The 24,464-nt window shown below is 42.9% G+C and overlaps 1 protein-coding gene and 1 pseudogene across 4 annotated transcripts in view; one reads left to right on the top strand and one right to left on the bottom strand.

Moving 5' to 3' along the window:
- INSC (INSC spindle orientation adaptor protein) overlaps positions 1-24,464 on the bottom strand; it is a 120,687-nt gene that overhangs the window by 81,704 nt on the left and 14,519 nt on the right. For 3 of the 4 annotated variants that reach the window (XM_032359201.1, XM_032359203.1, XM_032359207.1), the window contains exon 2: positions 5,934-6,034. In XM_032359201.1, the coding sequence (XP_032215092.1) occupies positions 5,934-6,034 (101 nt within the window). Of the gene's footprint in view, positions 1-5,933; positions 6,035-20,107; positions 20,173-24,464 lie in introns of all 4 variants that reach the window. The other variant, XM_032359202.1, reaches the window with a different exon arrangement.
- Positions 8,932-23,476, top strand: LOC116598661 (annotated as a pseudogene).

Here is a 24,464-nt window from a genome sequence, read left to right as displayed (position 1 = left end):
ATGATGAAATTGCAGACTTTTTTTCCAGTAAACATAAAACCAAAGACTAAAAATATTTCTGAATTACTTTTCTTTAGAAGAAAAAAAAAAAATGTCTCTCCAGCTCTCTGACTCCATCAGCCAATTAAATCTTTGGCTTCCACTCAGAAAGAGGATTTAAATTAATCAAGATAAAACTAGCTGACTCTTTCCCTCCAAGCAGCAGCAACTTTCTACCAAGAAGAATGAGAGTAGTTTGCTGGAGACAGGAGTGTGTTGGGGAAAAAAACAAAATCCAAGCCATTTAATTTAACTTCTCACACTCACCTGAGACTCCTCAGCCATTTGTCCTTCATTCATCAAACATCTATTAAGTATTTATTCATTCAACAACCACTTATTGAGCTCCTTCTGTGTGCATTCTAATTACAGGAGCATAGCTATGAATCAGAATGCAATTTGGCCTTCAAGACATGGACATTTGTCATTGAGTAGGGTGATGACGTTTACATAAATCATCACCCTACAACCCAGGGCCTGGCCCAAAGTAAATTCTTAGCCCAAAGTAAATCTCGTTTGAATGAATGAGTGAATGAATGAAATCAGGGTCTACTACAGATCACTGCCCCATGAGAATTCCAACGGGACTAGGACACAGCACTTCCAGAAACAGCTTAAGAAACAGTTCAGAAAAGGCAGGACTTCACAAATGGGCAGGTGGGGGTCTGAAGAGTATTTTGAGAGCTCCATTCACTTCTCTGAGCCTCAGTTTCCCCACCATCATGATGGGATCTGAGGAAATTTCCAGCACTAACATTTGATTATTCTCTGAGCCCAGTTCCCGGCACTTTATGGGAGTTTAAACCCAATCTCTCTTCCTAAAAATAACTATTGAATCATTGTCCCTCTGCCTTCTCAAGGTCATGTCTGCGTTTCTGTGGATTTCTCCTGGGAGATGAGAGAAGTGAGGGAATTCGATTCTAACTTTGATTGGCCTTCCTCTCTGTTTAAACAAGAGAAGAAAATATCCAATTATCCCATTGACAATTACAGTCTGCACATTTCACCGCAGGCATAGAAAACAGGCCAGCAGCAGAAAACCAGCCACAGCCCAGGGGTGCACACATGCAAGCCATTATCTATTCGGAGACAGGCAGGCCTGCGGTGGCCCCCAGTGGCTCAGAAGCTGGACGGCTCCTTGCCAACAGGCCAGGGCATCCGGGAGGCTGCGTGCCATTAGGGGCAGCAGCCCCCAAACCATCGTCTCAGACTCCAGGCTGAACAGAAAGCAGGGGAGAAAGTGAGTCACTGACAGTGAGTGATCCCAAACCAAAGACCCCGGCTGTATCCTTGTACACATGCAGTCCTGATCAGGTCAAGAGCTAAATCAGTGAGTTCCACGAGGGAAGGGACCATGTCCAATTCTGTCACCATCATGTCCTTAAGCACACAAGCATCATACAAAGCCCATGATCTGCATTCAAGATGAGCAGGTAGTAAGATTTGTAGAAGGCTAACGAGTATGACCATCTGAAATAATGTATGAGTGGTTTGTTTGTGTGATGCCCCCAAGAAGAAAGAGACTATGGGAAAGAGACTGGTTAGGGTACTGGCTAGCACTTAGGCTCAAGCATCATCTGGAAACATCTGTCTAAGCTCTGCTCTTTATAAGCTCTGACCTTGGGCAAGCCTCTGTTTCCTCATGGGGCACATGTATGTGCTGTTTGGATTCCCCTTTAAGGAAGGACTTGTTGCCTCCAGCTGCTGGGGGTATCATTAACTAACTGCCTCCAGCCATCAGGCCCTCAGACTGTCTCAAAGCCACCTCACCTAAGGTCATGCCTTGTCCACTGCTCCCCACTTGAAACACATAACAAGTGGGGCATCCCAAAGGCTGCTTCCCAAAGGCTGTGGTCACCCTGGCCAATGCACAAAACTGTGATTCCGAAGCTCCCTGTGAGGATAGCTGAAATCACTCAGCCCACCTTCTCCCTCCCCCGGTCCTGCTTCTGTCCTCTTCTTTCCCCAGGGGCTTGGACCCAAAGGCACTCCCTATTAACCACCCTGAACTCTCAACTCCATCCCAAAGGCTGCTTCCCAGAGAACCCAACCTGTGACCCAGCATTCACAAAAGAGAGATAATAACCAGCCCACAGATGCGCTATCTGACAGGCAGGTTTGGGGGGGAGCCAAGGTCACACGGCGGGTAGGGAGGAGCATTGGGACTTGAGTCCAAGTCTAATTCCAAGGCCTGTATGCTTTCAACCCCTTAGGCCCACATTAATGTTTCCAACAGTAGGGTTTTGTTCTTTGGCTTGTTCATTATTTTTTAAATCTGAAAGCTTTCCAAGAGCTTCAGATGAAGTTGGAGTTGAGAACCCTGACCCTCCCTCTCTGATTGCCCACACCAATTCAGCATGAGATCCCAACCCCTGATGTGGCACGCTGGGGTGCCCTGCCCTCTATCATCTCCCCGGAGTCCACGCCTAGATAGGTCCTTTTTGGTGCTATTTATTCCTAAGGGTCTCCAATACCAAAGGCCTACCACATAGGAGTCACCCAAGCTGCTGGCTGATCCCACGCAACTCGACAATATTGATTTATTTTGCATATTGAAGTGAACAATGGCACTTTAGAGTGAAATTCAGTTTCAGCAGAACACAGCAGAGAGAAGTCAATTATCCAGCATTAATTATGTATGTGGGGACAATAACTATGGTGATATTCCTCACTCTCGAGGCCTCTAGAGCTCGGAACAAGAGGAAAGAAGAGGTAGCTGCTATTATCTGTCCACAGTGCAGACTGGGTTGGGTAAATTAACCCTCCTGACATCCTGTGAATACACATAAGCCTTCTTTGGGAACATGGTCCATGCACCTGCCCCCAGAACACATGAAATTAATAGGCTGCTAGGCCCAGAGATCGCATTTCCCCAATATTCTGGCCAGGCCAGGCTCTGAATATACTAAAGGAGCTAGCACCTTCTCTCTGTCCCTCCCCCACCCTGCCCCATCAGAACTTTACGGCTGAAGACTGTCTAAGCAAACCTCTTCTCAGGTTGCAGCTTTGTGGTCAGCCAGAACTCTCATGGTCACGTTAGACCAGGACCTTTCTCCCAAGGCGCGTGTGTGTGCAATATCAACCAGAAACCCTAGCCTGCCTCCGAAAGAAGAGAAATCCAATTTCTAAATCATTGTCATGTAATTTAAATTTCTGTATTCTTAAAATTTCTGAGAAGATTGGAAGTGAGGGGGGCTGGGGGAGAGGTTCCCCAAGGCAGAAAAAGTGCGAGGGTCTCATCTATCTTTGCCCCAATTTGCTACCCCAGGGACCCAGTCCTCATCTGGACAGCTTAACACTGATGGGGCTGTTCCCATGTTTAGGCAGGTGCTTTATACATATTATCTTAAATTCTCTTTACAACTCAGTGATGTAAGTGTAAATATCTCCTTTTTATAGATGAAGAAACTGAAGCCCCAGGTCACATCTAACATGCAACAGAACCAAGAACTAAGTTGAGACTGTCCTGGTCCTTAACCACAGTCCTAACCTGCCCTATGAGAGCAGCTTCCCCTACCCAAGCACAGGGACTGGTGGACCATCCCAGGACCCACGAGGCTCAGAGGAAGGGTCCTAAAGCCCTGTTGTGTTGGGTGAAGTCGTCAAAAGGACATGGCGCCAGTTGACCCGTGCACATGACCCCGGCCATCAGAGGCTCCCCCCACCCACCCCATCCTTGGGATGTGCATTCCATTTGCCTTCCCCACTCCCAGGGGCTGCCCCAGGGATACAACCTTGAGATAGTGATGAGATGCTGAGACCATCTGGATAATATACGCAACTGAACCCACTTAAGGCCTCCGTATAAACTTTTAAGATCTGGTGGCAGGTGCAGAATCCATGTGTCTTGCTACCACTGAAGACAAGCTCCATATGTAAGTTCCCTTGCCAGCTAAACCTGCTGCCCACCAGTCTGGAGTGGTCCGCCTCTGTCTTTGGTCTCTTCCTGCCATCTCCTTACAGAGGCTGGTTTCAGATTGCACCTGGGAAGTCCCCAGGTGCTTCTGAATCAACACACCGCCCATCTGGTACGTAGGTACCAACCTATTGCCTGGTCTGGACAGGAGCCAGGAAGACTGTGATTCCACTTCATCTAAAACAGTTCCACTTCCTCCTGGTTTAAAATACTGGGAGTGTCTGTGGGTGATTTCTTACTTTCTTATTGAGGTCACTGGCCAAGAGGGGTCCAGGAAAGAATTTCTAGAAGACTGCCCTGAGAGCCAAGGTGGACCTCCAAAGTCAGCAGGCACTCGATAAACAAGAGCACCCCTATATAGCATACCCTGCACTACAGACACTTTGTACCCACTAATTCCTTCCATTCACACATGAACCCTATGAAGTGGATACTCTTTTCATCCCCATTTCATACATGAGAGATCTGGAACCGAGGGGTGGATGGAGTGTGAGAAGTTGCACAAGACCATACAGTCTTAGAGGTAGACCCTGCCTTTGAAACCAGGCTGCCATGAATTCAAAGCTGAATGGCCACTGCCCACCCTGTGAAAGGCCATTAGCTCTTCCAACACACATGGATCCCAACGGGTTTACCTCTCACAATCTCTGAGCTCGGCCTAAGGCATGGAAAGATATTTGGGCCCCCATAGGATCTCTTATTCTCAGCGTCAGGCTTCACAGAAAATTCCCACCTATATCTCTAACAGGGTTTTCTATTCTAAATGGCACACACAAGCTATATGTCATACCCGTAAGCCTTGCTGCCATGATCACTTTGGGGGAGCAGACAGATGACCTCATAAAGGTTAACCCAGTACTAGTAGACTTTCAGCAAATAGTCAACATTTTTTTTCTGATTTTAAAAGCAACACACACTTAGAAATATACTCAAAATCCAAGCTATGTAGAAATGAATGATGATAACTCAGGTGGGATGTGGTTAAGGACAAAATAAAGTTCAGATGTCCATGATGCCTTTGATATGCAAAACAAAACCTACAAAACAAAACCAAACATCACAACAGTGACTTAACAGTCTTACGAGGGCTACTTGGATTCTGTTACCTCAAAATGGCCCCATCAAAATGTCTCAGAAACAAAAAGAAAAGAAAAGCAAGACGGAAGCCTCGAACACTCATTTGCACAGGTCCTCCGTGATCAAACCTGCATGAGAGAGGAAAGAGCCTGGTCTTCCCATGACTGAAGCATTTCCAAAGTCACAAACCTTTCAGGGCCAAAATCAGGACAGTCCTGGGGCAACCGGGACAGCTGGTCACCACAGATTCATTTTTCTGGTACATTCCCCTTTGGTTCTCGTTCTGACCTTCAGGACCAGCCAGGTCCCCAGGTCTTTCAGCGTGTGAAGTCACCTCTGGTGCCCCCGTCTCTCGTTTCTACCTCATCATCTGGGCTTCAATTTCTGCTCAGTGGATTCCTCCTCCTCCTCCCCATCTCTCACCCCCAACCCATCTCAGGACAATAAATATTCCCAAGGATCAGCTCTGTGCTCTGTTCCCTGTCTGGTGTCCTGGGAGAAGGAGAGGACACTTAAGGGTAGGCTGTCCCTTTCAAGAGACTCTGAGAGAAGATTCCATAACCCCGAGGGTCCCCAAGGACTCCAGCCTCCTGGCTCAGGTGGGATCGGGAGCCTCCTCTGGGATCCCCTCTCTTAGGAGAACATCCCATTCAATCATTTGTTTCACTGTCTGTCTGCATCACAGACTCCATTCCAGCTCCTTGGGGGACTGGACATGCCTGATTCCTCCATGTCTCAGGGTCCAGTTCTATCAGGCTCTGCTGAGTCAACATGGCATCCCTAATACCTTGCCTTAAGCTTCCTGTCCAGGACAGTGCACAGAGAGGCGGGACTACCTGCAACTTCAAGATCCTGGAGCTGGGCCTCAGCCAGAGGCCTGACCCTAAGAGACGGGACTTACCGCTGACCAGGCAGAGGGATGGAGTCCAGATGCCGGCCTCCAGGCAATGCCATCATGTTGATCCCAATTTGCAGCAAAGCCTTCCCACAGTGGTCGTGACCCTGGAAAAAGGGAGAGCAGGCCAAGGTCAAGGGATGCCCTGAGAGAGAAGGTGCAATGATTTTCTCTCCCAGTTCCTAGCTACAAAGGAGCCAAGGCAGGTGTGGAGGAAAGGCCCCCTCACCCTCTTCTTTTTGAACCAGCTTAGACTCCACTGTCCTCACACAAGTAGTGTAGGACTTAGTCCTACGTCCCAAGCTTGCTAGGAATCCCTACAATCTTTTATCTCCCATTACTAAATATTTGCCTGACCCATCTCGCTTTGTTCCAAACATCGTGACACATAGACCAGCAAATATTACATAATACGTAATTATACTTAAAAAGTATCTATGGTTTATCTGGAATTCATATTTATGGGCATTGTGTATTATTTGCTAAATCTGGAAACTCCACACGCTAATTCTCCATAACCATCAGAGCACTGGGTTATTCACTTCGATTATGCCCGGGAAATGTGACTCTGTAATGAGCATGGTGGTTGCTTCCCCAAACCCATTCCACTTCAGATGATATAATTTCACCCAAACTGCTACTAACTGGTTCAGGAATAGGCATGGGACTCAATTCAGACCAATGAGCCATGACAGAATTGCTTCCAGAAAAAGTTTTCTTTCTCCTAACTGCAAACCACAAGGAGACAGTATCTGTCCCGCTGGACCTGAGCAAGGAAGCACGTCACTTCATTGCTGCTGGAGACCATCTTGCAATCAAGGGAGGACCCAGCTGGGAGAATAAAGTTGCCACACAGAGAATAATAAATCTGGGTCCTTGATCCCTGAGCCACTGAATCAATCAGTGATCCCTGGAGTCTGGCCCACCCCTAGGCCTATTATGTAAGATAATAAAGTTCTTGTTGTTTAAGTGAAGATTGTGTTGGTAGATAGCCAAAAGCAGCCTAACTGATAACGGTAAAACAGGTTCTACGGGCCTCCAATCCCAGCACTGAGGACCTACCTGGTTTGCCTGTGTCTCACAGATTGGACCAAGACAAGAGCGTCCTTCCACCTGTTGGACTCCTCCTGTCACCTATCCCTTCCTTGTTCCTCCCTCTCTGCCACCTCCTTCTAGAAGCCAGGGAGGAAGCCCTGCCCGAGGAAAAAGGAGATTCTGTCGCTTTTGCCTGAGTAGAGCAACCCAGGAGAGGACTGGCCATCATCTGGCGTGCCCTGAGCTGAAGAAGAGCAGATTTCAAGACTTTCTGAGAAAACACAAGTATGAACTTGTGGGAAGAGAATAGCTAGGAAGGGTAAGATGAGTCCAGAAAAAGTAAACTCTTACTCCATGATTACAAATGACCCTTATGAGAAAAGAATGGAGGAGGACTTTAATTAACAGTGATATCGTTGGACATAATGTACCCTTTATGATGCATGGAATAAAGAAGAAAACAGTCGATCTGGAAAGTATGGGAGCCAGGAGCTCAGAATAAACTAGGGCATTATGTAATTGCAGAGACTCACTCCCACTGCCTATTTCCTGGTCTGCGGGTCCCACCACCCTATAAGCCCCATAACCCAAGGGCCAGCCATGCAGCCAGCATTCTATGTATCTGTTGAAAAGATGAGTGGAATACATTTTTAATACCTTTATGCTGAGCCCGAGTTCTTTTTCTGTAACTGAGAATAATACTATCTATTGTATCTATTGTCAATGCTATCTATGATAACAGTGACCTGATTTAAGGATTGTGCAAGTGTCAGGCCAGGGTGACTGTGTGATAAACAGTAGCCCTTTGTTATTCTCATGCCTCGAGAGTCTGCTGTACGCTCAGCCCTGTGGTCCGCTGAAGGCGATGCAGAAAATGAGACAAAGCCCAGAATGCTTTGATCGTGCTTGACGAGAGCCCATCAACATCGGCAGTATCGCCATTGTTATCTCTAGTGTTATGATCATGATTGAAAAAGTGTATTTTGGGGAGCCAGTGAGTCAGCAGTCTGAAAAGGATGGCACACAAGAAAAAGCCAGAAACAACAAAAGGAGGTAACTGTTCCTCTTCTGACGCGCGGGACCAAAGAAACCCCACGGGAAATAGGAGCTTCGCAGTGAATGCTACGACGTCATCAGACAGCAGTGCGCAAGCAAATCTTATTTTACCTCCACTCCATCATCAAGCAGAAAGGGATACAGCGTACAAACAGGGAAGGGAGGATTCAAACTTATGGGCTCCAAGGCCCTTCAAAGGGGGATCTAGTCAGGGTTCTGTGAGGAGATGAAGCATGTCCTTGGTATTGGGGGAGCTTTGGATCCCATCAAGTTGTATCTGATGCCCCCAGACAAAGGGACAGCTGTCATGAGCAGAAACCTGGATGCAAGAGGATGACCTGAATTTCTAAGAGGTAGATTCTAGAAACACAGCTCAGTGACCCTGAAATCCTAGAACAGATTCCTAATTGCTGATCCGTAAGCCCCACAGGCAGAAGCCAGCCAGAGCCCAGGAGGAACAAATCAGGCCCAGACAATCGGCTTCCTTTTCATTAGGGACCGTGGGCTCCTAGCAGAGGGGAACTACGACAGTAAACCTGGTATATCTTGATTTCGTTAAAATGCCCCGGGGAGATGACCTTGTTCATCCTTTTCACCCCTGGCCTCCCAGCAGTTGTGCCAGTGGAGACATCCAGCAAACAAAACCTTGGTTCCTGGGATTGCAGGTTTTCCCAGGGGCTGGGGAAGCCTCGTGAGGACGTGTGGGTTGCATTTCCATTCCTGCCCTATCTACTGACTGTATTATTTATGCCTGCCTCTTTCCCCCAGTGGGACAAGGCTCCTCGATGCCTGAAAGCACATCTTGCTCAGTGTGAGCCTGGACCCAAGATCCTACATGATGACCTGCGTGGTAGAAACCAGGATTGTGAATCAGACCAGCTCACAGAGGAGCCACCGCTCATAGGCACTGGCGATGGGGCACAGGTAAGAAAGAACATCTGGAAGGTAAGATAGGAAGTACCAAGAGTTTAACCCAGCTGATATTTTTAAAATATCTCTAATAATAATAATGGCTAGCATTTATTGAGTGCGTGCCATGAGCCAAGCACTGTTCTAAATGCCTCATATAGTATTAACTCATTTTATACGATCATCATGCCCATTATGGATGAGACTCTGAAATTCAGTGGCGGTGAGTGCATTGCTCAGGGTCACACAGAGGACTAGGGTCCAGGCTTTAGGATTTCGAGGGGAGGTCCTGGAGCAGATGGAGGGATGACGACAACAGACAACAAACAAATGACAGGTGTCTGCATTTGCTAACCGGAAGCCCAACTCCCTTCCAAGGTCACAACCACACCTAGCCCTCCAACTCTCTTCCTTCACACCAAGTGCCTCCTTCTGCTCCCACCTCCCTGACTGGGAGTCCTCCAGCTTCGTCTGGTGCTGGCCCTCTATGACACAGCCAGAGGACAGAAGAACAGTCCTTAGAAAAATGAAGCAGATCGCCAACACTCCACTCAAACGGAGGAAGGAAGAGGGGCACACCTCTTCTGTCCCTCATTTCTTGGTTCCTTTTGTGAGAGTCATGTGAACGGCTGTGGGCCCTAAAGGAATCAGGGAGGAGGAAACCACAATCCCAGCTAAGGCCTTAAGTGTCACTAGCTTTACAGAGAGACCTGTTTCAAGCATGCAGCGCTCATGGAAGTTCCCACAGCCTGCTGCCTTGGCAGCCCCCTCCCTAAGCCCTATGCTGGGTTCATTCTAGTGAGCAGAAATCCCAAGTACGATGCCTCCTGACAGCATGTCAGAAAATGGACTCAAGGTAATCCCTTTGCTCCCCACAGTCTGTCCTCAAAGGTGTTGCAAAAAGAACTTGGATTGGGGGATCTGACAGACCTGGATTCAAATCCTGACTCTATACCAGATTAGTGCATGACCTTGAGAAAATCATGAAACCCCATGAATGAGGTGACCTCAATTATACCTGCCTCCTAGGAGCTTCATAGGGGTTAAATGTGATCACTTGCAAAAGCCCCTTAATAGTTGGGAAAGGACGGGAAGAGGGAAGGGAAAAAAGAAGAGAAGGAAAAAGGAAAGGAGAGGAAAGGAAAGGGGGTGATAAAGGGAAAGGGAACAGAGGGAACGAATCATGTGCTTGGCACATGGCAGCCTCAAAGAGGAAGTGTTCTTCGTGGAAGGAGGAGTTGAGAAATGTGTCTCAGGGCAGAGATGCTGCCTTGGGCCTGGGAACAGCGGAAAGGACACAGGCAGGAGTGAGTGAGAAAGAGGAGACTCCATCCCTTCCGCCCCCACCCCACAACCCTGCCCAAGGCGCTTCCTAACTCATCGGAAATCTCACCCTCAAGGCTGCAGCCTTGGTTCTCTGGGGGCTCTCAGCAATGCCTCCCCCACCAGAAAAGGGTAGTTTACAAGACAAATCTGAAGTCTTAAGTGCCTCTGATTTAACTCAATGCCTGCTGTGACAACTGCTCCTTTGGACAGCTCATTTCTGCTCCTGCCTCTTCTTAGAGGCAGACCTTGCTCACCTCCATTTGGCAAACAAGCCAGCTTGGACTCAGAAGGAAATGGTGGGCGATTTACAGTAAATTATTCAGTTAGAACCAGGATGGGAGCGGCTTCTGCCATTGTTTGATGGACCAATCCTGGTATGGTTCAAGGCTGGGCTGGGAATATTTAATCTGCAGAATCCATTAGGGCTGTCAACAAGGCAGGACAGTAAATATTGTGGAAAGAGGTTAAGTTCCGCTCTGTGCTAGGTATAGAGAGGAGGCAGCTGGGGCAGTGGTGGGGGAGGAATGAGAGGTGGGGATTCAATCAAGTCCCTCATTATGTGATCCCCTACCCCCTCATTATTTCTCTTAGAATTTATCACAATTGTCATTAAACAACTGAAATTAGAGGCTTTAAGTTTTCTCCCTTGAGGATCCTGGGAGCAGGGACTGGAGGTCTGTCCTGCCCACTGCTGTATCCCCCACACCCCCTCTGACAGGTGCCTGGTGCACAGTGATCAGATCGATGAACTCTTATTGACTGACTGGGTGGGTTCTTACCGGAACCCCAGCTTCCTCACTGGTAAAAGAGAGACAGGTGCCTATGCTGTCACGCTGTGATCAGTACTGGTTGAGAGGGTTGTGGGAGGGCCTTTTCCAACCATACATGCTGCAGGGAGAGGGCTTGGCATCCTAACACCCACTGAGACAAAGCCACTTGCCCCTCCTGAGTTTCTGTGATCCTCACTGTTCAATCATACCTGGCTGAGCAGGCTCCTTCCCCACCATGAGCTCTTTGCTCTGCTAGGCAGGTTCTCCCAAACAGACAGACAGACAGACAGACAAGAGACAGTTGCATGACAGCTGCAAAAACTGGGGGACAAAAGAGGGATTGCTAAGGGATGTCCAGAAGGCTTTCCAGCTGTGTTAGGCGGGAATGGAAGGTGGGGAGAAGGGGTCACGGCAAGTTTCTCAAGGCGTGACCCTGAAAGTGACCCTTGCAAGAGGCATTTGAAGACAGAGGAAAGGGGAAGGTGCTAAGGGAAGAGTGCAGGGGCAGAGGGAAGAGCATGGGAATTTCAAGGAACTGCAAGTGTCTCTAGAAGGCTGTAGTGAGCACTTCAGGCTGGGGGAGGGGTTTAGGGGAAACTATCCTAGTGGCATGGGAATGCAGAAGAAGGAGTGACCACTTTCAGCTCAACTGGGTCTTATGTGCAGGGTGGGATTTTGCCAAGTGAAGATAAGACAAGGACGTCCAGTGCCAAGAGAGCAGTGTGAGAAGTGGCAAAAAGACCAGAAAATGAAGCAAGTATTCAGGGACCCAGATTCCTTCATGGGGCTGAAGGGAAGGTGCCTCTGTGGATGCCAGATTCTTTGGGCTCTATCCTGTGGGTAATAGGGAGTCACTGAAGGTTGTTTGAGTAGGGGACTGAAACGATCAGAGTAGAATTTCAGCTTCCATGGTGACCAGTAAGTGGAGGTACTCCAGGGAGTGAGGCCAGCAGCAGGGGTCCATTTGAGACAGATGCTACTCCCAAGGGGGACCACAAAAGTCCTGGGGTTAGAGCCATGGGGACTTGCAGTAGAAAGGAGGGCGGTTACAATGAGCTTTAGGAGGTAATGACAATGAGCTTCCCTCCTTGCCCCCATTCAAGGCCCTGTTGATCTGCAGGAGGGTGGCAATAGTCATCGAGACATTTCAGTATGGCAAGCTGGGGTGGTCAGCATCCTGCAGCAATCAGATATCTGACTCTCTGACTCTCATTCCCAGGGGAGGCACAAGAAACTAAGCAGGCGGTCACCTAGCTTGAATGGACTACTGTAACCTACTGAATGGACTGAGCCTTATGAAATACAGACAGAGCAACTCTCTAGAGGAAGCCCGAGTGACATTTTACAGCTGTCAGGCAACAGGGTCCAGTAAGTGGACAGAATAGACCTCCGGGCTCCCAGAGCTAGGCAGCCCAGAATGACTATGTGTCAGGTAGGGGCCACCTACACCTGAGCTCCTCCATTCCAGATTTAGAACAGTTTCAACAAAGCACAGGCAAGGCTCCAAGTCTCCCCCTGATTAACTGGGTACATCTATCTTCTAGGCTTTACCTGAAAAGTAACAAGAATCCCACCTGCACAAACAAATATGTCAAGGGTAAGACTATAGCCTCCAGCCTCCAGCCACAATCTAGGTAGCCTTCCCAGAGGAGCTCACATCATAAAGCTAGAGTATTAGAATTAGTAGGAGGCCTTAAGGATTCCTGCTTTGTAATAATAACTATAATGATAATAATGAGAAGGAGAAGAGGGAGAAATATTTAGGGTACGAACATTATGTTAGACATTATGGTAAGTGCTTTAAATTTCATCTTCAAAATACTCTTGTTATCCCCATTTTTCAGATGAGGAAACTGAGGCACAGAGATGAGCCTGGGCAGATGGAGAGACCCATTCAGAGAGGGGAAGAGATCTGCTTGAGGTCACATAGCAGCTGAGCTATATCTGGGACATGCACCCTGGTCTCCTCACTGCCATCAACTTCCCCATGGGAAATCCAAGGAAGGCTTTTGTGTGATTAGAGCCCTGAGAGACCCACCCAGGCTTGGAGTGACTTACCCTGGGAAATCAATGGTTCTGGCAGTTCGCCATCTACAAAGTGGGATACTTACTCATGCTCTTTCTCTTTTGCTGCTGCTATCAACACAGGGAAATGAAAAGTGGAGAGAGAAATTATAGGGATTCCTAGTCTAATTAGGCCCAGTTTTGGAATGAGCCAGGCAGCTTGATGCCGACTCCCCAGGGGTCTGAGAGAAGGAACCAGAGTCAAGATCTCCCTACAAAGTTCTATGTGCCCCAGTCCCTAATCAATATGACAGCCCATCCTCTAAATGGCTCCAACTTGTCAAAGATAAGCCCTAGGCAGCCTTTCCTGAAGGAGCATGTGTAACAGTCCTGGAGGAAGCCCAAATTCCTGGAGACTGGAAAGCCATGCTGACCCCCATCCTATACCCCAGGATGGGTCCTTCCTGGCTCCAGGACTCCAACACCCCAGCTGCCCATCAGATGAGCGCCCAGCCCTGAACCACAAAAGGAAACTGCGGTTGCAGGCATTTGGGAGCTGGACTTGAGTGCTGACTTTCTAAGGGTCAGAAGTGAGCAAGTGGCACCCCAGACCTCCAGGACTTTTGGCAGAGCGTAGCCCCTGGGAGATACTCGGCTGGACCTTTTGGCCACCCCAGTCCAGACCTCTGTTGCTTAAGATTATAGATTCAGAGTCAGTTACTAGCTGTATGATCACGGGCATTAAGTGTCCTTATCTGTAATGCTGGGTATATAAGAAGGACAATGGAAGCAATGGTTCCTTCCTCAGGGTGCTATGGCGTGGATCATTGAGATCCCATGTGCACCCAGCACATGGGGTGCTTGATATAAGACTGGTTCTATTTCTCTCCTGGTGAGGACAAGTACCTCGCAGTCGGGGAACAGCCAGATGGAGGCCATGCTACAGCCTCCTGAACTATATCCAACTAGTCAACTGCTTTTTACTCTTTAACTTTTTAATTATCCCTTCTTACTTTCTAACTTTTCCTGATGTGAATGTTAGCCAACTGCTCAAACGTTCCTTAGCTCTGATTTGCAAAAGTGAGAGCTCTCTCTCCCTGGGCCCAGATCCCAGGGTGCTAAAATTAACAACCAGTATACTTTAAGCTAATGACTTACTGGTCGTGACTGCCACAAAGAGACATAATTTTCAGATAAAAGCCATTAGAGAAAATTGAATAGCTCCAGCGTGGTGAAAATTTGGATACATCTTGTTTCATAAATCACACTCAGAGGTTACACTGGGCAAGCTATTTCCCTCTCTGAGTCACGATGAAGCCCCAGTTTGAGGGGTTCTATACACCCTTGGGAAAGAAGACATAGGGGAGAGAACCATGCAATCTGGAGCATAGAAGGAGTCAAACATGAACAGCCCATTCACAGAATGTTGTCTTATTAAGGCTCTTTTAAGTCTGATATGTCACATGTCTTAGTAGCATCCAAACAGTGCAATGCAAGGTGTCTAGTACTGAGTAGGAACTCAATAAATATTAGTCATTACCCAATAGGGGATCCCACGGTTCTCTAAAAACATCGTGCCCTTCCATAATGCTATACATTGGTCATGGCACCGCCACATGTCTAGACCAAAAGAGCGTCAATTCTCTTCTTCTATCTCCAGGTAATACCAATGTTTCAGGACTCAGTTCTAATCCCACCTCATCTGAAAGGCCTTCTCCAACCACTCTAACTGATAGTCATTTCTCCCTCCAAAAAGTTTCCTAGGAATCAATGAAAGTGGGAGGTCTTGAACAGTTTTAAATTATATTGTAATAGAAAGTATATTTTCTCCATGTCCCTCTCTCTTCCCCAGTCCACCTGTTAAATGATGCCACAGCAACTGGAAAGTCACAATACAGCAAGGCCAAAAAAGATGGAGGAACCCTTTTTGGGGTAGAGCCACCCAACTCACATCAGTCCGGGGGGGGGGCGGTAAGTAAGAAACACACACAATGTGCTAGACCACTAATATTGGGGGGTTGTTTGTTATAGCAACTAATTTGAATTAACCTAATTACAAAAACTAAAATAGATGTTATACTTACGGCATCTGTAAGTGTGCTAGACACAGAAGTCTCTCAGTAAATAAAGCTCCTTTTCTCTTCTTCTTCAGCCTTGGAGATGCTGGAATACTGTGTTTGTCTACTGACAGTGAACCCTCTGGACCCTGACTCTAGTTCATGTACCATACAGCCAGAGTCCAGAAGCTGATGAGGTGAGAGTAGGATGGAATAAATACCTACAAACGTTCGAAGTCCCATCAGTTCCAAGACTAAGATTGTTTCTCAGCCACTGCCTTCTCTGCTCATATGCATCCATTCACAATAATAGCTAAATTTTATTATACTCAGGTGGTTCTCAGATGCATTTTTTTTCATATTTTAGCAACTGAAATAAGGATGCATGTTTCAGTCAATGGTATCTTGGCACTGTGTCACTGTTTAATTGAAAGCGTATTTTCTCTTTGAAGAAGTAACAGGTCATCTTATAATCTGTAGCATCTTAAATTCAATGACATATAGTACTGGGCACTTAAGTATATGCCAAGCACTCTTCTAAGTGCTTCCCAGAAATAAATGAATTTATTTCTCAAAAAATCCAAAATAATCAGTACCACTATTATCCCCATTTTAAAGATACGGAAATGAAGACCCAGAGGGATTCAATAATTTGCCAAGGCACACAGCTAGTAAGCTGAGTGACAATAAAGATGACACCCTCTCTTTAAGGAATTTCATACCATGCCACTGTTTTTTAGCTCCTGGTTTTTAGGTGACTAAATAGAGTCCCCTTCTTATAGAGAAAGATCACACATGAATTTTATGTTTGGCAATATGGTGGATCACATATCTAAAATACTTCTCCATAAGAAGAATTTGGAAGGACTGATAAAAATGTTCTCAATGTTTTTAAAATGCATCACAAAAAGATAAGCAATCTGGAGAGGCCAGGAAGAAAGCAAAAGCAGGAACCAGGGGTAATAAGCAAGAACTGAAGGGAGTTTTTGCCCTAAGAACATCTGCTACTGTACTCCTTAAGCTTCTGTTTCACATGTGTATGGGGCAGGGAAAACTAGGCACAAAGCCTAGGGGTTAGGGAAGGAATCAAATAGGGGTCCAGAAGATCAGAAGCTCAATGTTGAGAGTAAATGAGAAATAATCTTCCATACAGAAGATGCAAGAAAAGTGTCCCAAATTTTGCATTGAGTAAAGGGAAGTAAAATCTCTCCCAAGAATTAATGACCACAATATGGCCTTTATATAGGTTTGTGGCCCGAATTCACACTATCTGGAAGGGAGGGACTCAATTAGAGAATTAAGTTTCAAGAAATAAAAGAGAGTCTTGGAAATATTTTCAAGGAACAAAGGCTATAAAATATGACCAAGCAGATTTGAGAAAGAACCAAATTTAAGATGGAACTTTTATAAATTAAAAAATGTATAATTAAAATGAAAAACTCACTGGACAGATTAATCACAGCTAAGGAATGAATTAGTGTACTAAAAGGACAAAAGAAATGATCCAAAATGTAGCTCAGAAAGACAAAGGGAGAGAAAACGTGAGTGAAATAAAGCTAAGGAATAAAGAGTTAAGTAGTCTACCAAATATTTAATCAGATTTCCAAAGGCAGATAAAATATAAAGAACAAAGGAAAAAGTGATGTTCAAAGAAACAGTGGCTGAATTTTTTCCCAGAAATTTTGAAAGACAAAGCAACTTTCAAATCCAGGAATGCCAATGAATTTCAAGCAGGAAAAATACAAAATATATACACACCCTAGAAAACTCCTAAGACTAAAGAACACCAAAGATAAAGATTTTAAAGCAACCAAAGGAGGCAAAAGAGAAGGAGAGAGAGACAGAGACTCAGAGAGACAGAGAGACAGAGAGAATTAGACCAACAGGTGACCACTTAAGAGCAACAATGAAAGTTAGCAGGCAATGAGAAAATATCTGATTACAAAAAATAATTGTCCTAAAATTCTATATCTGTAGAAACTCTTTTCAAAAGTAAGGATGAAATAAAGAAATTTTCAAAGAGGTAAAACCCCACAAAGGAAATTCTAAAGGATTTCAGGCAGAAAGAATATAATGCCAGAATGGAAGATTTGAGATATAAGTAAGAATGATGAGCAAACTTACTTGTAACATTTGAGTAAATCTAAACAAACCTTAATTATAAGAAACAATTACACCTCACCTGTGAGGTAAGGGGAAAAAAGATAAATTCAAAATACTGTATGCAAATTCCAAAGGGATGACTAAAGTGTTCTAAATTTCTTTTATTTGAGGAGAAGGAAAATAGAGATGTAACTTTAGCCTTATTAGGTAATGATTAATGCTTTAATATCTAGGGTTACCTTATTAGGTTATGATAAATGCTATAATATGTATGCATAACTAAAATAATTTACATAAAAATAAAAATAAATATTACCATTCAAATAAGTTAAAAGGGGAAAAAACAAATGAGTAATAAAAAAAGCAACAAAAAAGAAGAAAAAAGAAGTTTGGGAGGCTATTATTGGTGAATAATAGTAATCACAGTAAGGGGAGAACAAATTAAATGAGCTAATTGTAAGCAAAGGTTATAAAGTGTTCATTCCACTTACCACATTTACTCACACACACACACACACACACACACACACACACACACACACACACAGGAAAAGAGAGAAAGAAAAGTAGAGAAAAAAGTGAGAAAGTGTGCCATGTTCTGGCAACAATATCCTGAAAATAAAAAGACCCAAAACAACTTAAAGTTAAATGCTCCAAAAGATAAACCAGAGAAATATTTACTTAAAGACATCTTCAAGACAATAACCATTATGGAAATGAAGAAATTTGTTACATAAAAATAAAAAGACGGACCCGCCAAGAAAATATAATAGTGAGGATGTACATAATAACAACAATAATCTTAAAATATACAAAGCAAAAACTGATAAAATTTCAAGGAAAAATGAACTAGTCCAGAATCACAGATGGAGAGGCCAACACAATTTTGCCATTTTTCTGCTCAAGCAGAAAAATTATCAGTGAAGATATAGGACATTTGAATGACACAAGTTAGATTTAGTGTTTATAAACAGAACACTGCATTCAACTTATCAGAAATACACATTCTTTTCAAGGATTCATGAATTGTTCTTTTTTTTTTTAATGACTAGATACTAGAGCATAAGCAAGCCTCCACAAATTTCAAATGATTGGTATCCTATAGACTGCAATCTCTACCTCAATATAAATACCCCCATAATTTGGATATTTTAAACATATAAATCAGAAGTCAAAGAAGAAATCAGAACAGAAATTAAAAAACAAATCCAAATTATTATAAAAATACATGCGTTGGTGGTATAGTGGTTAGCATAGCTGCCTTCCAAATTATTATAAAAATACATATACAAAAATCATGTAAAGAGATAAAATTAAAAGCAAAAATTACAGCATTAAATGAGAAAATAAGAAAATATAAAAAGTAGAAGATTTTTAACTTCTAAAATAAGACACTTTATTTTTTTTTATTTCTTCTCAGCGTAACAGTATTCATTGTTTTTGTACCACACCCAGAGCTCCATGCAATACATGCCCTCTCTAATACCCACCACCTTGTTCCCCCAACCTCCCAAACCCTGCTCCTTCAAGACCCTCAGGCTGTTTTTCAGAGTCCACAGTTTCTCATGGTTCACCTCCCCTTCCAATTTCCCTCAACTCCCTTCTCTCCATCTCCCCATGTCCTCCATGTTATTTGTTATGCTCCACAAATAAGTGAAACCATGATAATTGACTCTCTCTGCTCGACTTATTTCACTCAGCATAATCTCTTCTAGTCCCATCCATGTTGCTACAAAAACTGGGTATTCATCCTTTCTGATGGAGGCTTAATACTCTATAGTGTATATGGACCACATCTTCCTTATCCATTCGTCCATTGAAGGGCATGTTGATTCTTTCCACAGTTTGGCAACCGTGGCCATTGCTGCTATAAACACTGGGGTACAGATGGCCCTTCTTTTCACTACATCTATATCTTTGGGGGTAAATACCCAGTAGTGCAATTGCAGGGTCATAGGGAAGCTCTATTTTTAATTTCTTGAAGAATCTCCACACTGTTTTCTAAAATGGCTGCACCAACTAGCATTCCCACCACCAGTGTAAGAGGGTTCCCCTTTCTCCACATCCTCTCCAACACATGTTGTTTCCTGTCTTGCTAATTTTGGCCATTCTAGGTGTAAGGTGGTATCTCAATGTGGTTTTAATTTGAATATCCCTGATGGCTAGTGATGATGAACATTTTTTCATGAAGACACTTTATTTTTTTTTTAATATTTATTTATGTGAGAGAGAAGGAGCACATGCAGGCAGGGGGAAGGGAAAGAGGGAGAGAATCTCAAGCAGATTCCCTGCTGAGTGTGGAGCTCCATGCAGGGCTGATCTCATGGCCCATGAGATCATAACCTGAGCCAAAACCAAGAGTTGGACACTTAACTGACCGAGCCATCCAGGCATACCAACATAAGACAATTCAGAGAAGAGAATAATTCTAAGGAAATTAGCAGAAGAAAAATAGTTAAGATAGGAGAAAAAACATTAAGCAAAACACAATGAAGACACAAAACAAAATGTAAACACAAATGAAAGGATCAGTAGAGTCAAAGTTAGTTTTTGAAAGCACACACAAAAAAATAGACAAAACTCTGAGATGATCAGAGAAAAAAAAGGTCATAAAAAAAGAACACAGACAATATTAACAATAAAAAGGAATTTATAACTACAGTGCAGCAGAGATAAAAGAATATTATGGATAATATTATATGGACAGGAATATTCTACAATATTATTATTCATAAATGCAATATTACTATTCATAAATAAGTTGGACAAATTTCTAGAGAAATGTGTTAGCCAAATTGAGTCAATAGGAAATATATCTACAACCATGAAATAAACTAATTTTCCCATAAGGAAAACCAAGTACAGAGAAGTTCACAGATGAGTTTCTATCACTTAAAAAAAAATAAATAAATAAACTCACCGAAACTTTTCCAGAAAACACACCTCAATTCATTTTATGAGGCTGACATAATTTTGATACTGGAACTAAGCAAAAACACAAGGAAGGACATTTATAGGCCAATATCATATACAAACATAGATGAAAATACACTAAACAAAATACCATCAAACAACCCAGCTGCATATGAAAAGGTTAACACCATGGCCAAGTTGGTTTTAGCCTAATGTTTCAGCTGTTCTAACATTAGAAAACAGATTAATGAAACTCACTACATTAATGCGCTAAAAAAGGAAAACTTTATGATCATCTTAATAGATGAAGAAAAACAACTTTATAAAATTTGACAGCCACTTATAATAAAACCTTTTAGTAAACTAGAAATACAACAGATCTTCTCTAAACTGATTAAAGGGCATCTACCAAGAAAAAAATATACCAGGAATGACATACTTATTGATGACATGTTGAAAGCATTTCCTATGAGACCAAAAGCAAAATAAAAATCCCCAGTTCCCACTAACTTCTATTCATTATTGTACTACAGATCTTAGCTAGTGTAGAAAGAAAGAAAACTTATAAGAATGGAAAGAAACAAAACTGTCATTATTTGCAATTAATATGATTTTCCACAGGGTTGCCACATCTGCCTATGCACAACAGCACACAGCCAAGGGAGTGAGAGGAGCTTGCATTTGGCATTCTGCTGTGACCATCCAGTCACACTCCTTACACAGACACAAACCTGTAGTCCCCTGGGCATGTCTAGTCTCCAGGGATTCACATCTCCCCAGATGTCATTCCCTAATTCTTATTAAAATGTAGCATGAACTAGCGAGTCACTCTCATTGTGAATATAGAAAACTCAAAAATATCTATAATAAACTATTTTAATTCATAAAATGGCTTAAGAAGTTGGCGTTAAATGAATATACAAAAATCAAGTGTAGTCCTAGACATTGACACAAATGTAAAGTGAAATGTAGAACAAAAAGCATTAACAAGAGCAACAAAAAATGTAAGGTATATACACGTTAATCTTAAAATGTGCAAGTTCCTAAATGAGAACAAATATTATTAAAATATATTAAAGAAGGCCAAAATAAATGAAGAGATAATTCATATATATAGATAGGAAAATGTCAATTTACTGTAAACTGATGTATAGATACAATGTAATCCCAATCAAATCCCCATAGGATTTTGTCCTAGAACTTCATGAGTTAAATCTGAAATGTATAACCAAGATTATTCCTGAAAAAGAAAAATAATATCTAAGGTCAAAAACAAGACAAGGGTGCCCACTTTCAACACTCCCATTCAACACAGTACCAGAGCCCTAGCTAGAGCAATTAGGCAAGAAAAGGAAATAAAAGGAATCCAAGGCAGAAAGGAGGAAGTAAAACTGCCTCTGTTTGCAGATGACACAATATTATGTATAAAAAACCCCTAAAAAATAAATATGTATAAAAAATTATATATAAGAACCCTAAAAAATACCCAAAAAACTGTTAGAACTAATAGATGAATTCAGTATATTTCAGGATTTAAAAGCCACATATTAAAAAAACAAGTTGCATTTCTAAACATTAATAACAAACTAAAGAAGAAATAAAGAAAATAATCTCATTTACAGTAACATCAAAAATAATAAAATACTTGGGAATAAATTTAACTAGGGATGTGAAAAATATGTACACTAACAACTATAAAATACTGATGAAAGAAAGTGAAGAAGACAAAAATAAGTAGAAAGACATACTATGTTCATAGATGAGAATAATTAATATTGTTAAAGTGTCTATACTACACAAAGCAATTTACAGACCCAATATAATTCTTACTAGAATTCTAAGGACATTTTTTAAAAGATTTAATTTATTTATTTGACACAGAGACATAACGAGAGCAAGAACACAAGCAGGGTGAGTGGGAGCAGGAGAAGCAGGCTTCCCATGAGCAGGGAGCCAATGTGGGGCTCCATCCCAGGACCCTGGGATCATGACCTGAGCTGAAGGCAGATGCTTAACAACTGAGCCACCCAGGTACCTCTCTAATGACATTTTTTCAAAGAAAGAGAAAATTATCCTAAAATTCATATGGCACCACAAAAGACTTCAAAGCAATCTTAAGAAAGAACCAAACTAGAGGTTTTCTCCTTTCAAACTATATTACAAAGCTATACTAATCAAAACTGTGTGGGAAAATGATAAAAACAGACACCTAGACCAGTGGGGAAAATTGAGAGCCCAGAAATAATCCCCCACAAATATGACTAACTAACATATTACAGGGAGCCAAGAATACTCAATGGGGAAAAGAAAAGCTCTTCAATAAGCAGTGCTGGTAAAACTAAATATTCACATGCAAAAGAATGAAATTGGATCCCTCTCTTATAGTGTCCGCAAAAATTAATTCAAAATAGATTAAAGTCTTTGTTGTCAAACCTAAAACTATAAAACTAAAAGAAAGCATGGGAGAAAAACTCTCTGAAATTGGTCTAGACAATGACATGGTGGCCACCCTGGGCTCATGAGGCAATGAAAAGACTGTGACGGAGAGGAAGGGTCTTCCTCCTCCCTCACCCCCTTGTGCCTTTCTTTCTTCCTCCTCCTCTCCTTTCCGGCCAAGTCTCATCCATTTCCCCTAAGGGCACTCTAATGCTACATAAAGGCAAGGCTTCCCAGCACCGCAGGAAAATAGGGTGCAAGCCCACAAACTATTTCCCCATCATCACTTGTGCAAAAACTGATTTGAATGCCTCTCTGGGTTTGAACAAAGGCAGTGCCAGGATTTCAAGTGTCTCTGTTTTTGCACTGGAGACCCTTCCCTGCTAAGTATGAAGATGAAAAAAACTGGAAACTGATCAAAACCTTATTCAGAGTTGGAATGGAAAGATTTACAGTGACAGCACTACCTGGCTGAAACTGTTCTGAGATTGCTTTGCTGTGATTCCCCTGAATCCAGTCACTGAGTTTGGAGGTGAGCTGCACAGAGAGGGAGGAAAACCCGTCTGCCCTTCTTGCAATGCAGTTTCGAATCACGCTCGCAAGGCTGCCGTTAGCGACCACCTCAAGTCCAAGACTCACACCAAGAGCGAGGCAGCATATGAAGAGCAAAATGTGAGAATGAAGCAGAGGCTTCTAACTGCATCCCTTCAATGCTAAAGTACTGCACAAACAGAAAGTCAGTGCTATCCAGGACTGTGTGAAAATGTGCCTGGAAGCCAACATCCCACTTGAGAAGGCTGATCACCCAGAAGTCCATGCTTTCCTGTCTCGCCATGCGAAGAATGGAGCCTCCATACCTAAATCAGACCTGCTGAGGAGAGCATATATGCCTCATGGACATGAGAATGAGAATAAATTCCTCAACTCACAAGACTGTTGACAAGGAGGTTGTGTTAACCACGTTATCAAGATAAATGTGGAGTATTTGAGTTGATAACAGCAAAAGAAAATACAAGCAACAGAAGCAAACAAAAACAAAAATAAAAACCAAAACCAAATGGGACTATATCAAGCAAAAAAATGAAAAGACAACCTGTAGAATGGGAAAAATATTTGCAAACCACACATCTGATAAGGGGTTAATATCCAAAATATATAAGGAGCTCCTACAACTCAACAGCAAAAAACAAACAAACAAAAAACCCTTAATTTAAAAATCAGTTTAAAACGTAAAAAGGCTCAAATAGACGTTTCTTCAAAGAAGACATACAAATGACCAACACATACATGGAAGTTGCTCAGCATCACTCATCATCAGGGAAATGTAAATCAAACCACAAGGAGATATCACCTCACCCCTGTCAGAATGGTTAGCATCAAAAAAAACAAAACAAATGTTGGTGAGGATATGGAGAAAAGAGAAGCCTTGTGCAATGTTGGTGGAAATATAAACTGCTAAAACCACCATGGAAACAGTATGGCGGTTCCTCAGGAAATTAAAAATAGAACTAGCATATGATCCAGCGATCTTACATCTAGATATATATCTGAAGGAAATGAAACCAGAATCTCAAAGAGCTACCCATATCCCCACATTCCTTGCAGCATAATTCAGAAGAGCCGAGGCATGGAAATATCACATTTTCTATATATATGGAACACGATATATACACATATATATAATATATACATATACACATACATATATATACATATATATGTATGTGTATATATATATATATGCGCACAGTGGAATATTATTCAACCATAAAAAAGGAAATCCTGCCTTTTGCAACAATATGGATGGATCCTAACAGCATTATGCTAAGTGAACTAAATAAGGCAGAGAAAGAGAACTACTATATGACCTCACTTATATGTAGAATCTAAAAATGCTGAATTCATAGAAACAGAAAGTAGAATGGGGG

This window comes from Mustela erminea, chromosome 9 (assembly GCF_009829155.1).
Source record: "Mustela erminea isolate mMusErm1 chromosome 9, mMusErm1.Pri, whole genome shotgun sequence".
Taxonomy (NCBI): Eukaryota; Metazoa; Chordata; class Mammalia; order Carnivora; family Mustelidae; genus Mustela; species Mustela erminea.
The sequence above is the reverse complement of the archived record's forward strand: the minus strand, read 5'-3'. Positions and strand labels throughout refer to the sequence as shown.